The 22,726-nt window shown below is 42.4% G+C and overlaps 1 protein-coding gene across 1 annotated transcript in view; it reads right to left on the bottom strand.

Moving 5' to 3' along the window:
• LOC117511423 (ADP-ribosylation factor-like protein 8A) overlaps positions 1 to 22,726 on the bottom strand; it is a 53,354-nt gene that overhangs the window by 11,424 nt on the left and 19,204 nt on the right. Inside the window, exon 3 of the mRNA XM_034171450.1 lies at positions 21,612 to 21,685. Coding sequence (XP_034027341.1) covers positions 21,612 to 21,685 — 74 coding nt within the window. The remainder of the gene's footprint in view (positions 1 to 21,611; positions 21,686 to 22,726) is intronic.

Genomic DNA, 22,726 nt, shown 5'->3' with positions numbered 1-22,726 from the left:
GAGCTGAGTATTCCATTAACTTTAACTAGTAATGACTTCATGACTTTCTTTGCTAACAAAATTTTGACTATTAGAGAAAAAATTACTCATAACCATCCCAAAGATGTATCGTTATCTTTGGCTGCTTTCAGTGATGCCGGTATTTGGTTAGACTCTTTCTCTCCGGTTGTTCTGTCTGAGTTATTTTCATTGGTTGCTTCGTCCAAACCATCGGCATGTTTATTGGACCCCATTCCTGCCAGGCTGCTCAAGGAAGTCCTACCATTATTTAATGCTTCAATCTTAAATATGATCAATCTATCTTTGTTAGTTGGTTATGTACCACAGGCCTTTAAGGTGGCAGTAATTAAACCATTACTTAAAAAGCCATCACTTGATCCAGCTATCTTAGCTAATTATAGGCCAATTTCCAACCTTCCTTTTCTCTCAAAGATTCTTGAGAGGGTAGTTGTAAAACAGTTAACTGATCACCTGCAGAGGAATGGTCTATTTGAAGAGTTTCAGTCAGGTTTTAGAATTCATCATAGTACAGAAACAGCATTAGTGAAGGTTACAAATGATCTTCTTATGGCTTCGGACAGTGGACTTATCTCTGTGCTTGTTCTGTTGGACCTCAGTGCTGCTTTTGATACTGTTGACCATAAAATTTTATTACAGAGATTAGAGCATGTCATAGGTATTAAAGGCACTGCGCTGCGGTGGTTTGAATCATATTTGTCTAATAGATTACAGTTTGTTCATGTAAATGGGGAATCTTCTTCACAGACTAAAGTTAATTATGGAGTTCCACAAGGTTCTGTGCTAGGACCAATTTTATTCACTTTATACATGCTTCCCTTAGGCAGTATTATTAGACGGTATTGCTTAAATTTTCATTGTTACGCAGATGATACCCAGCTTTATCTATCCATGAAGCCAGAGGATACACACCAATTAGCTAAACTGCAGGATTGTCTTACAGACATAAAGACATGGATGACCTCTAATTTCCTGCTTTTAAACTCAGATAAAACTGAAGTTATTGTACTTGGCCCCACAAATCTTAGAAGCATGGTGTCTAACCAGATCGTTACTCTGGATGGCATTTCCCTGATCTCTAGTAATACTGTGAGAAATCTTGGAGTCATTTTTGATCAGGATATGTCATTCAAGGCGCATATTAAACAAATATGTAGGACTGCCTTTTTGCATTTACGCAATATCTCTAAAATCAGAAAGGTCTTGTCTCAGAGTGATGCTGAAAAACTAATTCATGCATTTATTTCCTCTAGGCTGGACTATTGTAATTCATTATTATCAGGTTGTCCTAAAAGTTCCCTAAAAAGCCTTCAGTTGGTTCAGAATGCTGCAGCTAGAGTACTGACGGGGACTGGCAGGAGAGAGCATATCTCACCCGTGTTGGCCTCTCTTCATTGGCTTCCTGTTAATTCTAGAATAGAATTTAAAATTCTTCTTCTTACTTATAAGGTTTTGAATAATCAGGTCCCATCTTATCTTAGGGACCTCGTAGTACCATATTACCCCATTAGAGCGCTTCGCTCTGAGACTGCGGGCTTACTTGTAGTTCCTAGGGTTTGTAAGAGTAGAATGGGAGGCAGAGCCTTCAGCTTTCAGGCTCCTCTCCTGTGGAACCAGCTCCCAATTCAGATCAGGGAGACAGATACCCTCTCTACTTTTAAGATTAGGCTTAAAACTTTCCTTTTCGCTAAGGCTTATAGTTAGGGCTGGATCGGGTGACCCTGGACCATCCCTTGGTTATGCTGCTTTAGACGTAGATTGTGGGGGGTTCCCATGATGCACTGTTTCTTTCTCTTTTTGCTCCGTATGCATCACTCTGCATTTAATCATTAGTGATCGATCTCTGCCCCCCTTCACGGCATGTCTTTTTCCTGGTTTTTTCCCTCAGCCCCAACCAGTCTCAGCAGAAGACTGCCCCTCCCTGAGCCTGGTTCTGCTGGAGGTTTCTTCCTGTTAAAAGGGAGTTTTTCCTTCCCACTGTTGCCAAGTGCTTGCTCATAGGGGGTCGTTTTGACCGTTGGGGTTTTTCATAATTATTGTATGGCCTTGCCTTACAATATGGAGCGCCTTGGGGCAACTGTTTGTTGTGATTTGGCGCTATATAAGAAAAAAGTTGATTGATTGATTGATTGATATATTCAATCATCTTTAGACTTATATTTATTCCTCCTTTTGACAGTTTTCTGTTATAAATCATATATATACATACACAACAAAAATATAAACGTAACACATTTGGTTTTGCTCCCATTTTGTATGAGATGGACTCAAAGATCTAAAACTTTTTCCACATACACAATATCACCATTTCCCTCAAATACTGTTCACAAACCAGTCTAAATCTGTGATAGTGAGCACTTCTCCTTTGCTGAGATAATCCATCCCACCTCACAGGTGTGCCATATCAAGATGCTGATTAGACACCATGATTAGTGCACAGGTGTGCCTTAGACTGTCCACAATAAAAGGCCACTCTGAAAGGTACAGTTTTGTTTTATTGGGGGGGGGATACCAGTCAGTATCTGGTGTGACCACCATTTGCCTCATGCAGTGCAACACATCTCCTTCGCATAGAGTTGATCAGGTTGTCAATTGTGGCCTGTGGAATGTTGGTCCACTCCTCTTCAATGGCTGTGCGAAGTTGCTGGATATTGGCAGGAACTGGTACACGCTGTCGTATACGCCGGTCCAGAGCATCCCAAACATGCTCAATGGGTGACATGTCCGGTGAGTATGCCGGCCATGCAAGAACTGGGACATTTTCAGCTTCCAAGAATTGTGTACAGATCCTTGCAACATGGGGCCGTGCATTATCCTGCTACAACATGAGGTGATGTTCTTGGATGTATGGCACAACAATGGGCCTCAGGATCTTGTCAAGGTATCTCTGTGCATTCAAAATGCCATCAATAAAATGCACCTGTGTTCTTCGTCCATAACAGACGCCTGCCCATTACATAACCCCACCGCCACCATGGGCCACTCACTCCACAACACTGACATCAGAAAACTGCTCACCCACATGATGCCACACACGCTGTCTGCCATCTGCCCTGAACAGTGTGAACCAGGATTCATCCGTGAAGAGAACACCTCTCCAACGTGCCAAACGCCAGCGAATGTGAGCATTTGCCCACTCAAGTCGGTTACGACGACGAACTGGAGTCAGGTCGAGACCCCGATGAGGACGACGAGCATGCAGATGAGCTTCCCTGAGACGGTTTCTGACAGTTTGTGCAGAAATTCTTTGGTTATGCAAACCGATTGTTTCAGCAGCTGTCCGAGTGGCTGGTCTCAGATGATCTTGGAGGTGAACATGCTGGATGTGGAGGTCCTGGGCTGGTGTGGTTACACGTGGTCTGCGGTTGTGAGGCTGGTTGGATGTACTGCCAAATTCTCTGAAACGCCTTTGGAGACGGCTTATGGTAGAGAAATGAACATTCAATACACGATCAACAGCTCTGGTTGACATTCCTGCTGTCAGCATGCCAATTGCACGCTCCCTCAAATCTTGCGACATCTGTGGCATTGTGCTGTGTGATAAAACTGCATCTTTCAGAGTGGCCTTTTATTGTGGACAGTCTAAGGCACACCTGTGCACTAATCATGGTGTCTAATCAGCATCTTGATATGGCACACCTGTGAGGTGGGATGGATTATCTCAGCAAAGAAGAAGTGCTCACTATCACAGATTTAGACTGGTTTGTGAACAATATTTGAGGGAAATGGTGATACTGTGTATGTGGAAAAAGTTTTAGATCTTTGAGTTCATCTCATACAAAATGGGAGCAAAACCAAAAGTGTTGCGTTTATATTTTTGTTGAGTGTATATATATATATATATATATATATATATATATATATATATATATATATATATATATATATATTTGTAACATAATACAGTGATAGAGCAGCCACCACGGCACACCAGAGTTTTTTTTTATTTTTTTTTAAATTGGAACAAGACATAGCGCGCATCGAACCTGATAGATCGATCTGGCCAACAATGGACACAGTAGACTCTGACGCCTTTCAGTGAGCGGTACACCACCACAATTGGCAGTTAGCGCAACAAGCGGACCAGCTAACTGCCCTTAGCTCCGGGATTAGCGAGCTGGCTAAGTGCTAGGCACTCCACTTGCGGGGTAGTCAACAGCCGCACCAGCTTCCGTACCCATCCCAGGGTTTTGCGATCAGCTGTCTTGACCTGAGAAATGGGTGATGTCAGACCCTTCATAACTCAGTGCTACACCCTGAACTTGTGTTATCAATTTTTCCGTTTGAACAGACGAAGATAGCATTCATGATCACTCACCTGACCAGTTGAGCGGCGGCATGGAGTTGTCAGTCCACCTCCCGCATGTCTCTTAGTTCCTTCATGACAGCTCTGCAGCAGGTGTTCCACCATACGTCTCCGGGGCACAAAGTTGTGCGCTCTTTCATTAAGCAGGGCAGCTGCCGTGTTGCGGACTACGCCACAGACTTACACATCCTGGCAGCGAAGAAAGAATAGAATCCCGCTGCACTCCTTGACGTGTTCTTCCACGGGTTAGCAGAGAACATCCAGGAGCAGCTCATTGCTGTAGACCTCCCAGAAGATCTCGATCAGCTCATTGCTTTGGCTATCTGGACCGACCATAGGCTGACTGATTGACCCCGTCATGAAGCTCGTCATCTTGCTCACCGGTCTGCCATGCCTCCAACCCGCACTTCAGCTTCCAGTCGTGCCCTCTTCAACTCTTCCCTTCACAACATGGAGGAGCCGATGCAGTTGGGAAGAACTCATCTGTCATCTGAGGAGCAATAGCGGCACCGTGATGAAGGACTCTGTTTTTACTGTGGTCAGATATCGGAGCTGCGTCAGTCACAGTCAGTCAGAGCTGCGTGTCGTCAGAGCGAGCTGCAAAACGTTTGTACCTGAGTTTTCAGAGGTGGTGTTTGTGGTTGCCATCTGCCACGCCGGTGTTTGCCAACCCGGACAGTGGGAATACCACCTCAACCGGCAACTTAGCCCCGCGACTGGACAGCAACAACGTCCGAGGCCCGCCCAACGTGGTGAATTCACTGAGGCCACGCGCTGCGTCATTAGAGCCGCGCGTCACGAGTGCCGCTTCCCCGAGGCCTCGTGCAGCCACCGCGGATCCATCAGCGCGGAAACACCGAGGCCGCGCGGCACCAGCGCAGTGCAGATCCATCCCGGTGACAAACAACGCAGGCTGTTAACATCGGCGATCGACAAGCTGCTCATAAGCCGACCATGGGGCCTAAGAAGGTTCTGACAGCGGAGGAAGGTGACGATATTAAAAAATCTCTGGACTTTCTATCAGAGGAGATTTCTGTTGTGAAGCAGCAACAGAAATCAATCATGGATCTGGTGGAGGAGGTGAAGGCATTACGGCTCCAGAACGCCGAGAAAGACCGGCATCTGGTGCAGCTGGAAAATAGAGTGGCTGAATTGGAGCAGTACACCAGAATTAACGACGTCATCATCACAGGTCTTCACATCAAACCACGGTCCTACGCACGGGCGGTAACAGATGAGAGCGGAGGGGAGCCCAGTGAACAGGAGGTCAGCTCTGTGGAAAAACAGGTTGCTGATTTCCTCCTATCTAAAGGTATAGAAATGGATTTAAATAACATTGAAGCATGCCACCCTCTGCCCCGGAGAAATGACGGTGATAAACGAACCGTCATCATGAGATTCATCAACAGAAAACACAAAACAGCACTGTTAAAACTGAAAGGGACAAACGTATTCATCAATGAACATCTCACCAAATGGAATGCCGACATCGCCAGGAAAGCACGCTTCTTAAAGAAACAGGGAAAAATTCAGCACACATGGACTTCAAACTGTAAAATATTCATCAAACTGAACGGATCACCAGAACAAGCAAAAGTCATGGCAATAAGGAACATCGAGGAGCTGGACAAATATGAACAATAGGTATGAGGACTCAAACACATCACAGCACCATGATGCAGACTGGAGCAACCCACTCATCCACATCATCTACACCCGGAGACAAGGGAGACATAATGACTAAGGATAATGATCTGTTTATTTCTGCCCAGGAGCTCTGTCTAGATACATTTAATTATAATAACTCTGCTAACCACCCCTTCGAATCTGAAAATGATCCTGATACCTTTTTCAGTGAGAATATTGTGAGACAGTGCAAATATTTTACAGAAGAACAATTCAAAAATTATAAAATCAATGATGAAAATTTTTCAATTATACATTTCAACAGCAGAAGTCTTTCTCGTAATCTGTCCACTATTAATGATTGTTTGAAAACATCCAAAAAACGTTTTTCAGTTATTGCAATTTCAGAAACATGGTTAAATGAGGATAATAAAGATCTGGTATATCTTGATGGTTATGAATTGTTCCTGGTTAATAGGCAGACGAGAAGGGGCGGAGGCGTTGCATTGTTTGTAAGGTCAGATTATAACTGTAAACTCATTAACAACATGTCATTTACAGTGGACAACATCATGGAATGTGTTACCACAGAAATGACATCTATAAACTCCAAAAACATAGTTGTTAGTTGCATTTACAGAGCTCCTGGGACAAATATTGACACCTTTGAAGACATTATCTTAGGAATGTACAACAAAATCAACAGAAATAAGCATTTATTTGTCTGTGGAGATTTCAATATAGATTTTTTAAACCCTCACAATCATCCACAAATTACCTCATTTATAAACACCTTGTACTGTTTAGGACTGTTTCCAACCATCATTCATCCTAGCAGAATAACTATGGACTCAACAACTCTCATTGACAATATTTTAACTAACGTTATATCCGGTAATCTTAGTGGGGGACTACTGGTCAGTGATATCAGTGATCACTTGCCAGTTTTCTCAGTCTTTGCATTGGAGGGTTGTTGTAAGTATCGAAGCAATATCAAATTCATGAGTAGAAAAGTAACACCTGAAACAATTGATAATTTAAGGGAGGATTTATCAAGTCAGAATTGGTCAGATGTTTTTGTTGATGATGTTGACAGGTCATATGATGCTTTCATTTCCATTTTTTCCAGTTTGTATAATAAACACTGTCCATTTGTTGACAAAATATATAGAAATCAATATAGCAACAAACCATGGATAACTAAGGGACTTCAGAGGGCATGTAAAAAGAAAAACGTACTATATAAACAATTCATAAAACTACGAACTAAGGAAGCTGAAAGTAAGTATAAAACATATAAGAATAAGTTAATCAATATCATGAGACTCAGTAAAAAAACATATTATAATGAGTTACTTGTCAAAAATAGAAATAACATCAAAAACACATGGAACATATTAAATGAAATAGTAAAAAAGAATAGAGTAACTAGAGATTTTCCATTTTTTCAGAGTAACAACTACATCACGATTGATAACGACGAGTCTATTGCTGAACACTTTAATGAATACTTCGTTAATGTGGGTAAAAATCTTGCCAGTAAGATTGACTCATCAACTAATAACTTCTGGGTAAATAATTCAACGTTTAACAAATCTGTTTCAATGTTCATTGGTGGTACTCATGAAAGGGAAATACTTGATCTGGTTCATGGTTCAAAAAGTAAGAAATCGACTGATTTTAATAATTTGGATATGGCTTTATTAAAAAAAGTTATTGATTGTATAGTAAAACCGTTCAATTATATTTGCAATATGTCACTAAGTACTGGTAAATTTCCTTCTCAAATGAAAATAGCCAAAGTAATTCCTCTGTTTAAAACTGGTGACAAACACACATTTTCTAATTATAGACCTATATCACTCCTGCCACAATTTTCCAAAATTTTGGAAAAAATATTTGCTAAAAGATTAAATGATTATTTACTGAAGCATAACATCATTTGTGAAGAACAATATGGATTCAGAAGGTCTCGAACTACATCACATGCTTTGATGGACTTTGTGGAAAGTATAGCAACTGCAATTGATAATAAACAATACACAATAGGTGTTTTTTTTTTTATTTACAGAAAGCGTTTGACACAATTAACCATGGAATACTATTAAGTAAACTGCAGAAATATGGAATCAGAGGTCTGGCATATGAATGGATAGCTAGTTATTTACAAGGCAGATTTCAGTATGTTCAATTCAATAATACAAATTCTGAACTCAGGGATGTCACATCTGGGGTGCCGCAGGGCTCAGTGCTGGGTCCTTTGTTGTTTATAATCTATATAAATGATATAAGTTGGGTGTCGAGTTCACTGAGATGTGTCCTTTTTGCGGATGATACAACTGTGTTCTGTAGCGGTGAAAATCTTGAACAGCTTCTGGACATAGTGGAGAAAGAACTGGAAAAATTTAAGGTTTGGTTTGACGCTAATAAGTTGTCACTCAACCTTGGGAAAACTAAATGTATTATATTTGGAAATAAACAGGCACCCAAATGTAAAAATTTAACTATAAACAATAAGGAAATTGAGTTAGTAACAGAGAATAAATTTTTAGGTGTTATAATTGTTAATAAACTTAGCTGGAAACCACATATAAATTATGTGAAATCAAAATTGTCAAAAACTATAGCCATTTTGTATAAAGCCAAAGACCTACTGCCGCAAGAAGGGTTACTTACTTTATATCATTCTCTGATGGTACCATATATGACATATTGTGTTGAGTCATGGGGAAACACTTACAAATCAAATACCAATCCAATATTCCTTTTGCAAAAACGAGCCATACGAATCATCTGCAATAAACAATATCGTGAACCAACTCATTCTCTATTTGTGTCTTTAAATTTATTAAAATTCATTGATTTGGTCGATTACATTACAATTCAAACTTTATTTTGAGCGAAAAACCAAGCCTTACCGAGACATGTCCAGAGTCTGTTCCGATTGAGGGAATCCAGATATAGTTTAAGAGGTTGTGCAATTTTTATGAAACCACCAGTAAGAACAAATGTAAAGGGTTTTTGTGTGTCTGTGGTTGGGGTGAGGAAATGGAACAAATGTTCAACAGAGGTTAGAATGAGTAGTACCTTAGTGAGATTTAAGAAACTACTCAAAAAGAACATTATGTCTAAGTATCATAAAGAAGCAAATATAATTTGATTTATATGGAATGTTCAATTTATAAGTGGGACTTATTGTATATTTGAATGTGTGGGTATGTATATGCGTATGTAGATATACAGATATGGGTAGGTGTATATGTATATGTATATAAGTGACTGTGTATATGTATGTATATATTTATGTTTGTAAAGTATATACGTATGTATATAGGTATATGTGGCACAGCCCAAGCAGAGGGTCACCCCCAAGAGCCTGGTCTGCTTGAGGTTTCTTCCTTATAGGGAGTTTTTCCTCACCACAGTTGCCTAGTGCTTGCTCTGGGGGTTGGTAAGGTTAGTCCTTACTGGCGTAAAGTGCCTTGATTCGACTTTCTTATGATCTGGTACTATATAAATATAATTATAAGTGAATAGTATATTGATGTGTATGTCTGTGTGTCGACATGTAGTAGTGAATTTATATTTATGTAAATATGACTGATTAGAATTGTTGGACTTGTACTAGCAGGGGTGGGCGCTAATAAGCTTTGCTTCAGCCCACACCCTTTCGGACTCACTAGTTTTGTCTGTGTTTGTTTGTGGAATTGTTCATTTTTTTCTATTTGAATATTTTGTGTGCCGAATTAAAAAAACTTTGTCAAACTTTGTCAGATGGGTCACATGATCTCCGGTTGTCCAGTCAGGAGTGCCTCAGCGCAGCCTAAGTCCAGTTTGCGGATGAGTCAGAATTCCATTTCTCCTTCCTCTATGCAGATTATTATCTCAGCTAAATTAATATCCAGTCATGCGTCCATTTCTGTACCAGTATTTGTCAACTCAGGTTCTGATGCTAATTTACTGTTGTCTCCTTTCGTCAGGACCCTCCGTCTTAAACTGTTTTGGCGCTCGCTCCCTCTGGTGGTGCACGTAGTGGACGGCCATGAATGAGGTCAAATAACCCACCATACTCACTCTGTTCGCATTATCATTGCGGATAACCATTTGTTCATTTTTACTGCAAATTCATTCGCAATTTAAGTACCATCGCAGCTCCGTTACATGAGGTAACATCATCTCTTCAGCTATCCCGTGTCCAGGTGGACATGGGAGTGTGACAAAGCCTTTCAGGTAATTCCTAAAGCAATGCTTTATCGTGGCTCCCATGCTGCTCCTATCTGACTTGGCTAGGCAGTACGTGGTTGAAGTTGATGTGGTCTTGTCTCAGATAAATCAGAAGAAGAAGCAGAAGCGAGATCAGCCTCATTTGTTTCCGTGGCACTGAGGACCGACACGACGTAATATTTCCTGTCATCTGGGGTGATCTGTCAGCACGAACTACGCCTCCGTTTGTGGAAACCAGGTGGCAGTTTACAGAAGCGAGACTTTGAGCCATCAAGTGTGGAAAAATTTCCAGCAACAACAGACTTTCACATGTGAACAGCTTTGATCCACAGAGGTGTGACATACGAAAATAGAAAACCCACTTAACAGTATTCCCTGAAAACTCCCTTCTGTCTGATCATTTCTTAATAACATTTACATTTACTCTGATGGACTACCCAGCAGTAGGGAATAAGTTTCATTACACTAGAAGTCTTTCAGAAAGCGCTGTAACTAGGTTTAAGGATATGATTCCTTCTTTATGTTCTCTAATGCCATATAACAACACAGTGCAGAGTAGCTACCTAAACTCTGTAAGGGAGATAGAGTATCTCGTCAATAGTTTTACATCCTCATTGAAGACAACTTTGGATGCTGTAGCTCCTCTGAAAAAGAGAGCTTTAAATCAGAAGTGTCTGACTCCGTGGTATAACTCACAAACTCGTAGCTTAAAGCAGATAACCCGTAAGTTGGAGAGGAAATGGCGTCTCACTAATTTAGAAGATCTTCACTTAGCCTGGAAAAAGAGTCTGTTGCTCTATAAAAAAGCCCTCCGTAAAGCTAGGACATCTTTCTACTCATCACTAATTGAAGAAAATAAGAACAACCCCAGGTTTCTTTTCAGCACTGTAGCCAGGCTGACAAAGAGTCAGAGCTCTATTGAGCTGAGTATTCCATTAACTTTAACTAGTAATGACTTCATGACTTTCTTTGCTAACAAAATTTTAACTATTAGAGAAAAAATTACTCATAACCATCCCAAAGACGTATCGTTATCTTTGGCTGCTTTCAGTGATGCCGGTATTTGGTTAGACTCTTTCTCTCCGATTGTTCTGTCTGAGTTATTTTCATTAGTTACTTCATCCAAACCATCAACATGTTTATTAGACCCCATTCCTACCAGGCTGCTCAAGGAAGCCCTACCATTATTTAATGCTTCGATCTTAAATATGATCAATCTATCTTTGTTAGTTGGCTATGTACCACAGGCTTTTAAGGTGGCAGTAATTAAACCATTACTTAAAAAGCCATCACTTGACCCAGCTATCTTAGCTAATTATAGGCCAATCTCCAACCTTCCTTTTCTCTCAAAAATTCTTGAAAGGGTAGTTGTAAAACAGCTAACTGATCATCTGCAGAGGAATGGTCTATTTGAAGAGTTTCAGTCAGGTTTTAGAATTCATCATAGTACAGAAACAGCATTAGTGAAGGTTACAAATGATCTTCTTATGGCCTTGGACAGTGGACTCATCTCTGTGCTTGTTCTGTTAGACCTCAGTGCTGCTTTTGATACTGTTGACCATAAAATTTTATTACAGAGATTAGAGCATGCCATAGGTATTAAAGGCACTGCGCTGCGGTGGTTTGAATCATATTTGTCTAATAGATTACAATTTGTTCATGTAAATGGGGAATCTTCTTCACAGACTAAAGTTAATTATGGAGTTCCACAAGGTTCTGTGCTAGGACCAATTTTATTCACTTTATATATGCTTCCCTTAGGCAGTATTATTAGACGGTATTGCTTAAATTTTCATTGTTACGCAGATGATACCCAGCTTTATCTATCCATGAAGCCAGAGGACACACACCAATTAGCTAAACTGCAGGATTGTCTTACAGACATAAAGACATGGATGACCTCTAATTTCCTGCTTTTAAACTCAGATAAAACTGAAGTTATTGTACTTGGCCCCACAAATCTTAGAAACATGGTGTCTAACCAGATCCTTACTCTGGATGGCATTACCCTGACCTCTAGTAATACTGTGAGAAATCTTGGAGTCATTTTTGATCAGGATATGTCATTCAAAGCGCATATTAAACAAATATGTAGGACTGCTTTTTTGCATTTACGCAATATCTCTAAAATCAGAAAGGTCTTGTCTCAGAGTGATGCTGAAAAACTAATTCATGCATTTATTTCCTCTAGGCTGGACTATTGTAATTCATTATTATCAGGTTGTCCTAAAAGTTCCCTAAAAAGCCTTCAGTTAATTCAAAATGCTGCAGCTAGAGTACTGACGGGGACTAGAAGGAGAGAGCATATCTCACCTATATTGGCCTCTCTTCATTGGCTTCCTGTTAATTCTAGAATAGAATTTAAAATTCTTCTTCTTACTTATAAGGTTTTGAATAATCAGGTCCCATCTTATCTTAGGGACCTCGTAGTACCATATCACCCCAATAGAGCGCTTCGCTCTCAGACTGCAGGCTTACTTGTAGTTCCTAGGGTTTGTAAGAGTAGAATGGGAGGCAGAGCCTTCAGCTTTCAGGCTCCTCTCCTGTGGAACCAGCTCCCAATTCAGATCAGGGAGACAGACACCCTCTCTACTTTTAAGATTAGGCTTAAAACTTTCCTTTTTGCTAAAGCTTATAGTTAGGGCTGGATCAGGTGACCCTGAACCATCCCTTAGTTATGCTGCTATAGACGTAGACTGCTGGGGGGTTCCCATGATGCACTGTTTCTTTCTCTTTTTGCTCTGTATGCACCACTCTGCATTTAATCATTAGTGATCGATCTCTGCTCCCCTCCACAGCATGTCTTTTTCCTGGTTCTCTCCCTCAGCCCCAACCAGTCCCAGCAGAAGACTGCCCCTCCCTGAGCCTGGTTCTGCTGGAGGTTTCTTCCTGTTAAAAGGGAGTTTTTCCTTCCCACTGTAGCCAAGTGCTTGCTCACAGGGGGTCGTTTTGACCGTTGGGGTTTTACATAATTATTGTATGGCCTTGCCTTACAATATAAAGCGCCTTGGGGCAACTGTTTGTTGTGATTTGGCGCTATATAAAAAAAATTGATTGATTGATTGATTGATTCCTGCCTGATCCACATACACAGCGCCTGTACGTGCATAAGGTGATCAGAAACAGCAGGGTTTTGAAAAAAAAAGGGCAAAGAGAGAGAGAGAGATAGCTATCTCTCTCTCTCTCTCGTATGCACGCATTTTGGGTGTACAGACAGCAATTAGAGTTTTGGTGTTTGATAGATATTTGGTGCGTTTGCAGTGTGTATTATTCTGGTTGCGTATTTAGTGTGTGGTTAGTGTGGTGGTGGTTTTTTTGGTTGTTTTTTTTGTAAAAATGAGGCGTCTTATGAATGCTGAACAAGCGCTTCAGTTTCTTTCTTTTTTTTTTTTAAACATAGGAGCAAGACGGACCGCGCAGCATGTCGTCAGAGTCTCAACCAGACACTGAGGATTCTGACGATGAAGGAGATGATCCATCTTTTGTTCTGGACAAGGAACCAAAGCAGGTGGATCCACTGACGTACACACAGATCTCCACAGTAGGTCGGATCACGCGCTTCTGTTTGCAGCTGAGCTCCGTCCCAGTGTCGAGTCCTGCAAAGATGCAGACACACGCTGCTCCAGCAGTGGCTCCAGGCGCATTTCATTTAAAGCATCAAGATCAACATTAGCTTCCGTTTCATTTGGTTCCTCTTTCGTTCCTTTTGCGCTCTAGACTTGCAGGCTACTCAGTGATAAAGCTTGTTCGTCCACCTTTTCTCAACGATTTGTGACATTTTTATTTGTTTCCCCTTCATTCAGGAATCGTCGTATGCCATGTGACCGGGTTATAAGCGCCTTAATGCCAGGCAAGGTAGGTGGGCTAGTTTTGATTTTGTTTTGTCATACCAACTCAGTTCGAAGAATGGCAAACTGGATGCAGCGGTCGTGACCTCCAACCCAGGTACGATCCTACCCACGTCTTGCTTCCTTTCGGCAATGACCTAGGAAATAGAGTCCAGAGTTAGGTCCGCTTTGGGTAAGGAGCCCAGTCCTTCTGGTTGACCATGGGGAAAATTGTTTGTGCCTGCCCTCTGAGGGAGAAGACAGTAAGTGGGGTCACGACAGTCACTTTGCATGTCACACTGTGATCAAGAAAACTATTTACGAACTTCAACAAAGGTTTTGGTGGCCGCATTTGCCTCAAGACGTCACTGAATATGTTAACGCCTGTCAAACTTGTACTATGCATAAATCCTCTAATCGGGCACCGGCGGGTCTCTTACACCCTTTGCCAGTTCCTACGCACTCATGGACGCATATCTCCATAGACTTTGTAATCGGTCTGCCGCCCTCAAAGGGCAATACTGTAATCCTAACTGTTGTAGATGGACTGTCTAAGATGGTTTACTTCATTTCCCCGCCTAAGCTCTCCTCCACCAAAGAAATGGCCGAGGTCATGTTGTCTCATGTTTTCACACTGCATGGTTTTCCAAAAGACATTGGGCCTCATTTATCAAACAAACGTATGGCAGAAAACGTGTGTTCGACCATTTTTACGCTAACATCGGTATTTATCAATTTGGACGTGAGCAGAGGCTAAGACGAATCTCACGACAGAGCTCACGTCTGGTCTGAGCTCGTGTACGCAAATCTGAGTCTGTGAATTTGCGGTGCAGCACTACAAAATCTGTCTGAGTCTGAAAATAATTATGAAACAAACCTCAGCTGTCATCCAAGCATAAGCAGGCACATATTCAGAACAGATCAAAACGGATTCTTGAAATGGATTAAACAAAATTAATTTTAAAAAGCCCACGTTTTTAATGATACCGCTTCCTTTGTAAAATAAAAAATACATATGCTAAATAGCCTAAACATGACAACTAATCATTGCACATTAAAATGCCTAATGCTGTGCTTAAGTGCCGCAACACGTTTTTTGGTGGCCAGCTTTAAATCGGACCACTTTTCCTTGACCTAAATGCAAAGAATTCTTAATCAATTAGCAGGCATAAGCTTTTAACTGTGGGTGCATAAAAGATTGATTCAAAATCATTAGGCATAGGTTAAGTCAAAGAATTCTTCATACCTCAGCCAGAGTCCGTTCCTCTGCGGCAACGCTGTTGACCGCCTCCGTTACACTCTTCCACACGGCATTTTTATGAGCGCCTTTGGCTCCACTTTTCAGACTGCCAAAAAGTACAAGTTTGTTTTTCTCCACCTCCAATGTTAGGATGCCGATTTCCAAATCCGAAAAGTTTTTCTTCTTCCCAGTGCTTCTTCTCTCCATGTTGAGCTCAGTGGGCAAGGCTTCCGAACCATGACTATTTAAGGGCGTAACATGCTAATGATGATTAAATTCAGCCGCCGCATTTATCAAGAGCCGATCATTCGCACACTGGGATTGGTATATGAATGTTTCATAAATCACACGTGTCTTGTCGTAAGACCAATTATGCGCTCAGATCTGCACCTGTTTTTACGCAATGTTGATAAATGAGGCCCACTGTGTCACATCGGTGACCCCAATTTGTTTCCAAATTTTGGAGGGCGTTCTGCCGCTTGCTCGGGGTCACCTCCAGCTCCACGTCCGGCTATCACCACCAAGCCAAAGGACAAATGGAACGATTAAACCAAGAGCTGGAGAAAGGTCTCTGGATTCTAGCTTCACAGCAGCCCGCTTCCTGGTCTTCTCAGCTGTTTTGGATAGCACTCGCTCACAACAGTTTACTTACCTCCTCAACGGGTTTTCTCCTTTTCACGTAGTGTATGGTCATCAAACTTCAATGTTTTCTTCTGTTAACTCACACTACTCTGTTCCCGCAGCTCTGATTCTCATCACCCAGTGCCGATGAGCCTGGGAGCAGGCTAGATGATTCTGCTACGTTCCTCCATGACCAACAAAGCCGCAGCCAACCAAAAATGATCTATGGCGCCTCCATATGTGACTGGACAGAAGATGTGGTCCTCCATGCACCACCTGCCACTGTGAGGGTTGCCCAGGAAACTAGCTCCCAGGTTCATTGGCCCCTGTCAAGTCTCTAAAGTTATTAACCCTGTTTCTGTCCGTCTTCGTCTTTTGAGGTCTATGCGTAACCATCCCACATACCACATCAGCCATGTGAAGCCTGTCCGCTCCAGCCCGTTGTGCCCTCTGGCCAATCCCCCGCCTCCTGCCCAGTTTGTGGATGGTGGCCCAGTCTTTATTGTGCGGTGTCTCCTGAACTCTCGCTGGCAGGGTCCACCATGGTCATGGTGGACTGGGAGGGTTATGGCTCAGAGGAGCCGTCGTGGATAGAGGGAGAAGATCAGTGGGGAGAGCACACACCCATGGGGGGCACCAGTGCTGATTGTCTGTGTGGTGGATGTGATGCTCCCCAACCTCACCTGCTGTGTCCTGTCTGTTAGGAAGCTGGAGATCCACTGACAGGTGGGAGCTGGCACAGAGAGGCTTGAAATTTTTTGGTGGAGAATGTCAGGGATGATGGTGTTGAACGTCAAGCTGAAGTCCAAGAACAGGATCCTCACGTAGGTCTCTGCAGGGTCCAGGCACAGCAGGATGTAATGCAGTCCCATGTTGACTGCATCCTCAAAGCATCCTCTTTGCTGATATCCTTTGTCACCATGCTCCCCCAAAACACAGTCACCTTGATTCAATGATTACCCGCATGGCCTCAAGCATAAGGCAAGAGGTCTAGAACAGAAATGGCGCAGTTCAAAACTAGAAGTATACCACCTTGCATGGCATGATGCTATCTTAGACTATAAGCATGCATTACCGGCTACAAAGTGGACCTATTACTCTGATTTGATCAACAAAAAACAAGCATAACTCAAAGTTCTTGTTCGACACAGTGGCAACACTTATTCATGGACAACCACCTGTAGTTTGTTCTCCTTTTACGGCATAAGATTCCCAGGATTACTTTGAGAAGAAAACAGAAGACATTAGGTTAAACATATCCCATTATGCCTTAACCCAGCCACTACACCCTATTGAGGTGGGCACCATGACTGAGGTATTACCTAGATTTACTGAATTTGAGAGCATCTCTCTAGGCATGCTGACGAAACTCATAACATCAACAAAAAGCACAACCTGTTTATTTGATCCTATACCAACAACTGTTTAAGGACCTGTGGCCAACTGTGCTCGAAATTATTAATCTTTCTTTAAATTCTGTATCTGTTCCTAAATGTTTCAAATCTGCAATGATTAAACCATTACTTAAGAAACCGAATCTTGACCCTCGTGTATTGAAAAACTATCGGCCGATATCAAATCTATCATTTTGCTCTAAAATTCTATAAAAAGTGGTGTCACGGCAGCTCGTGGACCATCTTACTGAGAATAATCTCTTTGAGCCACTCCATTCTGCTTTTAGAAAATATTCCACAGAGACGGCTCTCACTAAAATGGTGAATGATCTTCTGCTTGCAATGGATTTCGGTTCTGGTGCTGTTAGATCTCAGTGCTGCATTTGATATCGTGGATCATCATATTCCACTTGATAGGCTGGAAAATCACTTTGGGATTACTGGGAGTGCCCTTGCATGGTTGATGTCATACTGGACCAGTCGTTCTCACTGTGTTTTGTACAGTAACGCTACCTCTAACCTTAGTGACATGAAAATTGGGGTTTCACAGGGGTCTGTCTTAGGCCCCCTGCTTTTCTCCCATTATATAGCACCCCTTGGGCACATATTGCGGTGTTTTGAGATTACCTTTCACTGCTATGATGATGATACTCAGTTATACTTGCCGATAACTGCTGGTAATCTCATTCACATAAAATGCTTAGAAGACTGTCTTGCATCAGTGAGAAGCTGGATGTCTCGAAACTTCCTACTTTTAAACTCTGATAAGACTGAAATGATGGTTCTTGGTCCAGTGAGACATCAGCATCAATTTGACCAGTTAATGCTTAGCCTAGGCTTGTTTGTCATACAACACACTGAAAGTGAGGAACCTCAGGGTCATTTTTTATCCTACATTGTCCTCTGACCTCCACATTAGAAATATTACAAGGACTGCTTTCTTCCACCTGCGAAATATAGCAAAGATTCATCCCATCCTGTCTATGGCTGATGCTGAGACCCTGGTCCATGTGTTTATTTCTTCTAGACTGGACTACTGCAATGTTCTATTTTCTGGTTTACCGCAGTCCAGCATTAGGGCTCTCCAATTGGTTCTAAATTCTGTAGCCAGACTTTTGACACGAAGCAGAAAGTTTGACCACATTACACCCATTTTGGCATCTCTTCACTGGCTTCCTGTCCCAGTGAGATCAGATTTTAAGGTTCTGCTTCTAGTCTATAAAACTGCTCACGGACTGGCACCTCCCTACCTAGCTGACCTAATTAAACCTTACGTACCTGCTCGAGTTTTGCGTTCTCAGGGTGCAAGACTACATTGTGTCCCTCGGGTGAATAAGAAGTCTGCAGGGCATAGAACGTTCTCTTATCGTCCCCCTGTTCTGTGGAATGATCTCCCCGCATCAATAAAACAGTCAGATTCTGTGGAGACTTTCAAGTCCAGACTTAAGATACACTTATGGCTAGCATACTGGCATAGTATAGTTCTGCGCTTTTTACTGCTTTAATTCATTTTATTAGGAAACAGAGCGTGCCGCAGCCTCAACTTTATTTAAATTCTGGGTCTTTTAATGAAGCTTAGGGCTAGTGGCTGGCGACCACCTTAGTATCCTGTTTTTCTTGATGTTTAATGCTGGCAAATTATACTATATTTCTTGCCTTTCTGATGCCTGATTCTCTTTTTTCTCTCTGTTTAAGGTGCAGCTCCATCCAGAGATGGGTGTGGTATTTGTGCTGCAGACCCTCCTGTCCTGCGCACCAACAGCAATTCCTGTATATTCGTTCTGTGAATTGTTCTGTAATTTATGCCTGTAGCATGGCCCAAGCAGAGGGACACCCCTTTGAGTCTGATCTGCTTGAGGTTTCTTCCTCAGAGGGAGTTTTTCCTTACCACTGCTGCTCTGGGGGTTAGTAAGGTTAGACCTTACTTGTGTGAAGTGCCTTGAGGCAACTCTGTTGTGATTTGGCACTATAAAAATGAAGATAAATTGAAAAAATGAAAAAAAGGAGCCTGTCTCCACTTCTGTAGGCCTCGTCCTTGGCCTTGCAGAGCTGCTTCAGTTTTCCAGCAAACCAAGGCTTGTTGTTGCTGTATGTGCAGAAGGTTTTGGTATGCACACAGAGGTCCTCACAAAAACTGATGTAAGATGTCACAAAGTCCATTAATGTCTGTGGATGCAGCTCCACAGATACTCCAGTCTGTACCTCCTGCCTCAACTCATTATTGCATGATGCAAATTACTGGTTGAGGTAATAGCATTCTAAAAATGAATATTTCCACCATCATGTTTAGTTACCATGTTACAGGGTAACATATGTCATATGACATGTCAGACAATCCAGTGGATCTTTACTTTGGTGACTAAACATTCAACACAGTCAAAACTATTTATTATCATTTATTCATCTTGACAACTCAAACAATAATTTTCATCAGCTACGAGGTCTGTCCAAAAAGTATCGTACCTTTTTATTTTTTCAAAAACTATATGGATTTGAATCATGTGCGCTTGCATCAGCCAAGCTTGAACCTTCGTGCGCATGCGTGAGTTTTTTCACGCCTGTCGGTTGCGTCATTCGCCTGTGGGCAGGCTTTGAGTGAGCACTGGTCCACCCCCCTTGTTGGATTTTCTTTGTCAGGGAAATGGCTGAGCGACTGCCGCTTTGCTCCATGAAATTTTTTTCAGAAACTGTTAGAGACAGCCACCTGGAAACCATTCGAAAGATTCAGATGGATTGGTGAAGATTCTGTCGGCGTCACACGGATTAAGGAGTGTTAAAACCTTTTTAAAGACGGCCCACAGCGGCAGAGGGCACGCGGCGCACCGAGCGGCCATCGACAGGCTGGAACGACCAGATCATTTCCAAACTGAACGCTGTGTTGATCCGGGACATCGTGTGACTACCACAGAAATGGCAAGAGAGCTGGACATAGCACTTTTGTGACATATTCCACTGTTACAGGAGATTTTGTAATGAGAGACGTGAGGAGGATTTCGCACGTCGGCACGGAGCCGCTCATGGTGCGCAACAAAAAAAAAAAACCTCCGTGTTGGAAACCATTCGGAAGATTCAGACGGCTTTTGATGGCTTTTCAGTCGAGTGAGTATCCGAGAAATTGTGTAACAGCTGGACATGCCACATGTCCTGTGAGACTTCCAACACGGAGGTGTTTTTTTGTTGTGCGCCATGAGCGGCTCTGTGCCGACGCGCAAAATCCTCCGCATGTCTTTCATTACAAAATCTCCTGTAACAGTGGAATGTGCCGCAAAAGTGCTATGTCCAGCTCTCTTGCCATTTCTGTGGTAGTCACACGATGTCCCGGATCAACACAGCGCTCAGTTTGGAAATGATCTGGTCATTCCAGCCTGTCGTTGGCCGCTCGCCCTCCACCGATGTGGGCCGTCTTTAAAAAGGTTTTAACACTCCTTAATCCATGTGACGCCGACAGAATCTTCACTGAAAGCCATCTGAATCTTTCGAATGGTTTCCAACTGGCTGTCTCTAACAGTTTCTGAAAAAAATTTCATGGAGCAAAGCGGCAGTCTCTCAGCCATTTCCCTGACACTAAAAATCAGACGAAGGGCTGGACCAGTGCTCACTCAAAGCCTGCCCACAGGCGAATGATGCAACAGACAGGCGTAAAAAAACTCATGCATGCGCACGAAGGTTCAAGCTTGGCTGATGCAATCACACGTGATTCAACTCCATATAGTTTTTGAAAAAAATAAAAAGGTCCCTTACTTTTTGGACAGACCTCGTATTACCAAAACTGGAACAACTTTAACTTTTGACCCTTGCACAAACTGAAATTTTGCGGAGTTTACCCATAGAATGTCCCTGGACAGAGTTTGTGTGACATCATCCACTGGTTTTCTGTAGAGACCTGGAACAGCCGAAATGACCCCCTTGTTTGGGCATCGCCATGTTGAGAGCCTCACCCGCATTAATTCATAATGAAGTCATTAATGTATAAAGGGGCGGCTCAGTGTCTGAACACGCCCCTCTCTCTGCCTCCAAAGCACCACCTGACCTGGGTTCAGGTGTTTATTCCGTCTACCAAGGACATAACAAAACAAGAGCAATCAGCGATTTTTGATGTCCGCCAATCTGGATGCGGATCACCTCCAAAATTCAGTGAAGTCTTCCATGGCTTAATATCTATCTGTGGTGAAACATCTGTCAAAATCCATGCAGTAGTTTATTTATTTGTCTGTTTGCAGGATTACATCAAAACTACCGCCCATCAGGGCCACAAACGTACATTCACTTATTTTGGATTCTTTTCTTTTTTGTAAATGCGTCCCTGCAGAGATGACCTGGTTCAGGGAACCCAGGCTTGAGAAAGCAGGACTTACACGATGGCGCTGACTCCTCGACAGTAACGCTCCCACATGCTCCTGAAGCGAGGCTGACCGCCGATGTCCCACAACTACAGACACAACACAGAGCAGAGCAGAGCAGAGCAGAGCGTGAGTAAGCTGCACCCGCTGCTACACGGCCTCATTCACGCACACTGAAGGATTATGGGTAACCCAGCATTTCAGCTGCGGCTCTCAAGCGCTGGGTTACCCATAATCCTTCAGTGACTTACCACTGCAGTCAGGTGAGGGGTTTGAGACAACAGCCTGTGAACACGGGTCAAATCCTCATCAACATGCAGCAGCGGAGAAGAACACGAAACAACACAAACACAACTCTGACACCAGCATTTTGAAATGATCGACATGGTCCAATAAGTGATCAATACAAGGTCATAGGTCAAAGTCAGAAAACATTTTGGAAATCTCCCTGGCCCGTATTCTCAAAGCATCTTAGAGAGTTTCCAACTCATCTTTAGGCTAAGAGTGATCCAAGAGGTGTCTGAGAGCAACTCTGAGCAAGGGGACAGGAAATTTTATTATTGTGAGGAGGCGGGGCCGACACTGTTGCTATGTTTGATGAAGTCCTCTAAGAGCTGTGATTGGTTGTCACAAAAACGGAAAGAGAAAAAACAAATGCGCTCTGTGCTCCTAGTTATGAACGGACAGTAAAGTCAACTGATCATATAACCTTGGATCCTGTGCACCAGCATGGACTCCCAAAATTTTCTGTATATTCCTTTTGTCAATTGCATCTGTAGCATGGCCCAAGCAGAGGGTCACCCCTTTGAGTCTGGTCTGCTTGAGGTTTCTTCCTCAAATCATCAGAGGGAGTTTTTCCCTTCCCACTGTGGCCTGTGTTCTTGCTATGGGGGTTAGTAAGGTTAGACCTTACTTGTGTGAAGCGCCTTAAAGCAACTTTGTTGTGATTTGGCGCTATATAAATGAAAATAAATTGAACCTGAACTGTATTAAGAAATGTGTGATTGTGAAAATAACTTGATGTCATGGTGATAAAACTCAGCAAAACTAACTGAATTGTTACCCAGCTTGAAAATGCTTGAACGTACCTCATTCACATGCCGATCATTATATTGATTATCATATTGTTA

This window comes from Thalassophryne amazonica, chromosome 6 (assembly GCF_902500255.1).
Source record: "Thalassophryne amazonica chromosome 6, fThaAma1.1, whole genome shotgun sequence".
NCBI lineage: Eukaryota > Metazoa > Chordata > Actinopteri > Batrachoidiformes > Batrachoididae > Thalassophryne > Thalassophryne amazonica.
The sequence above is the reverse complement of the archived record's forward strand: the minus strand, read 5'-3'. Positions and strand labels throughout refer to the sequence as shown.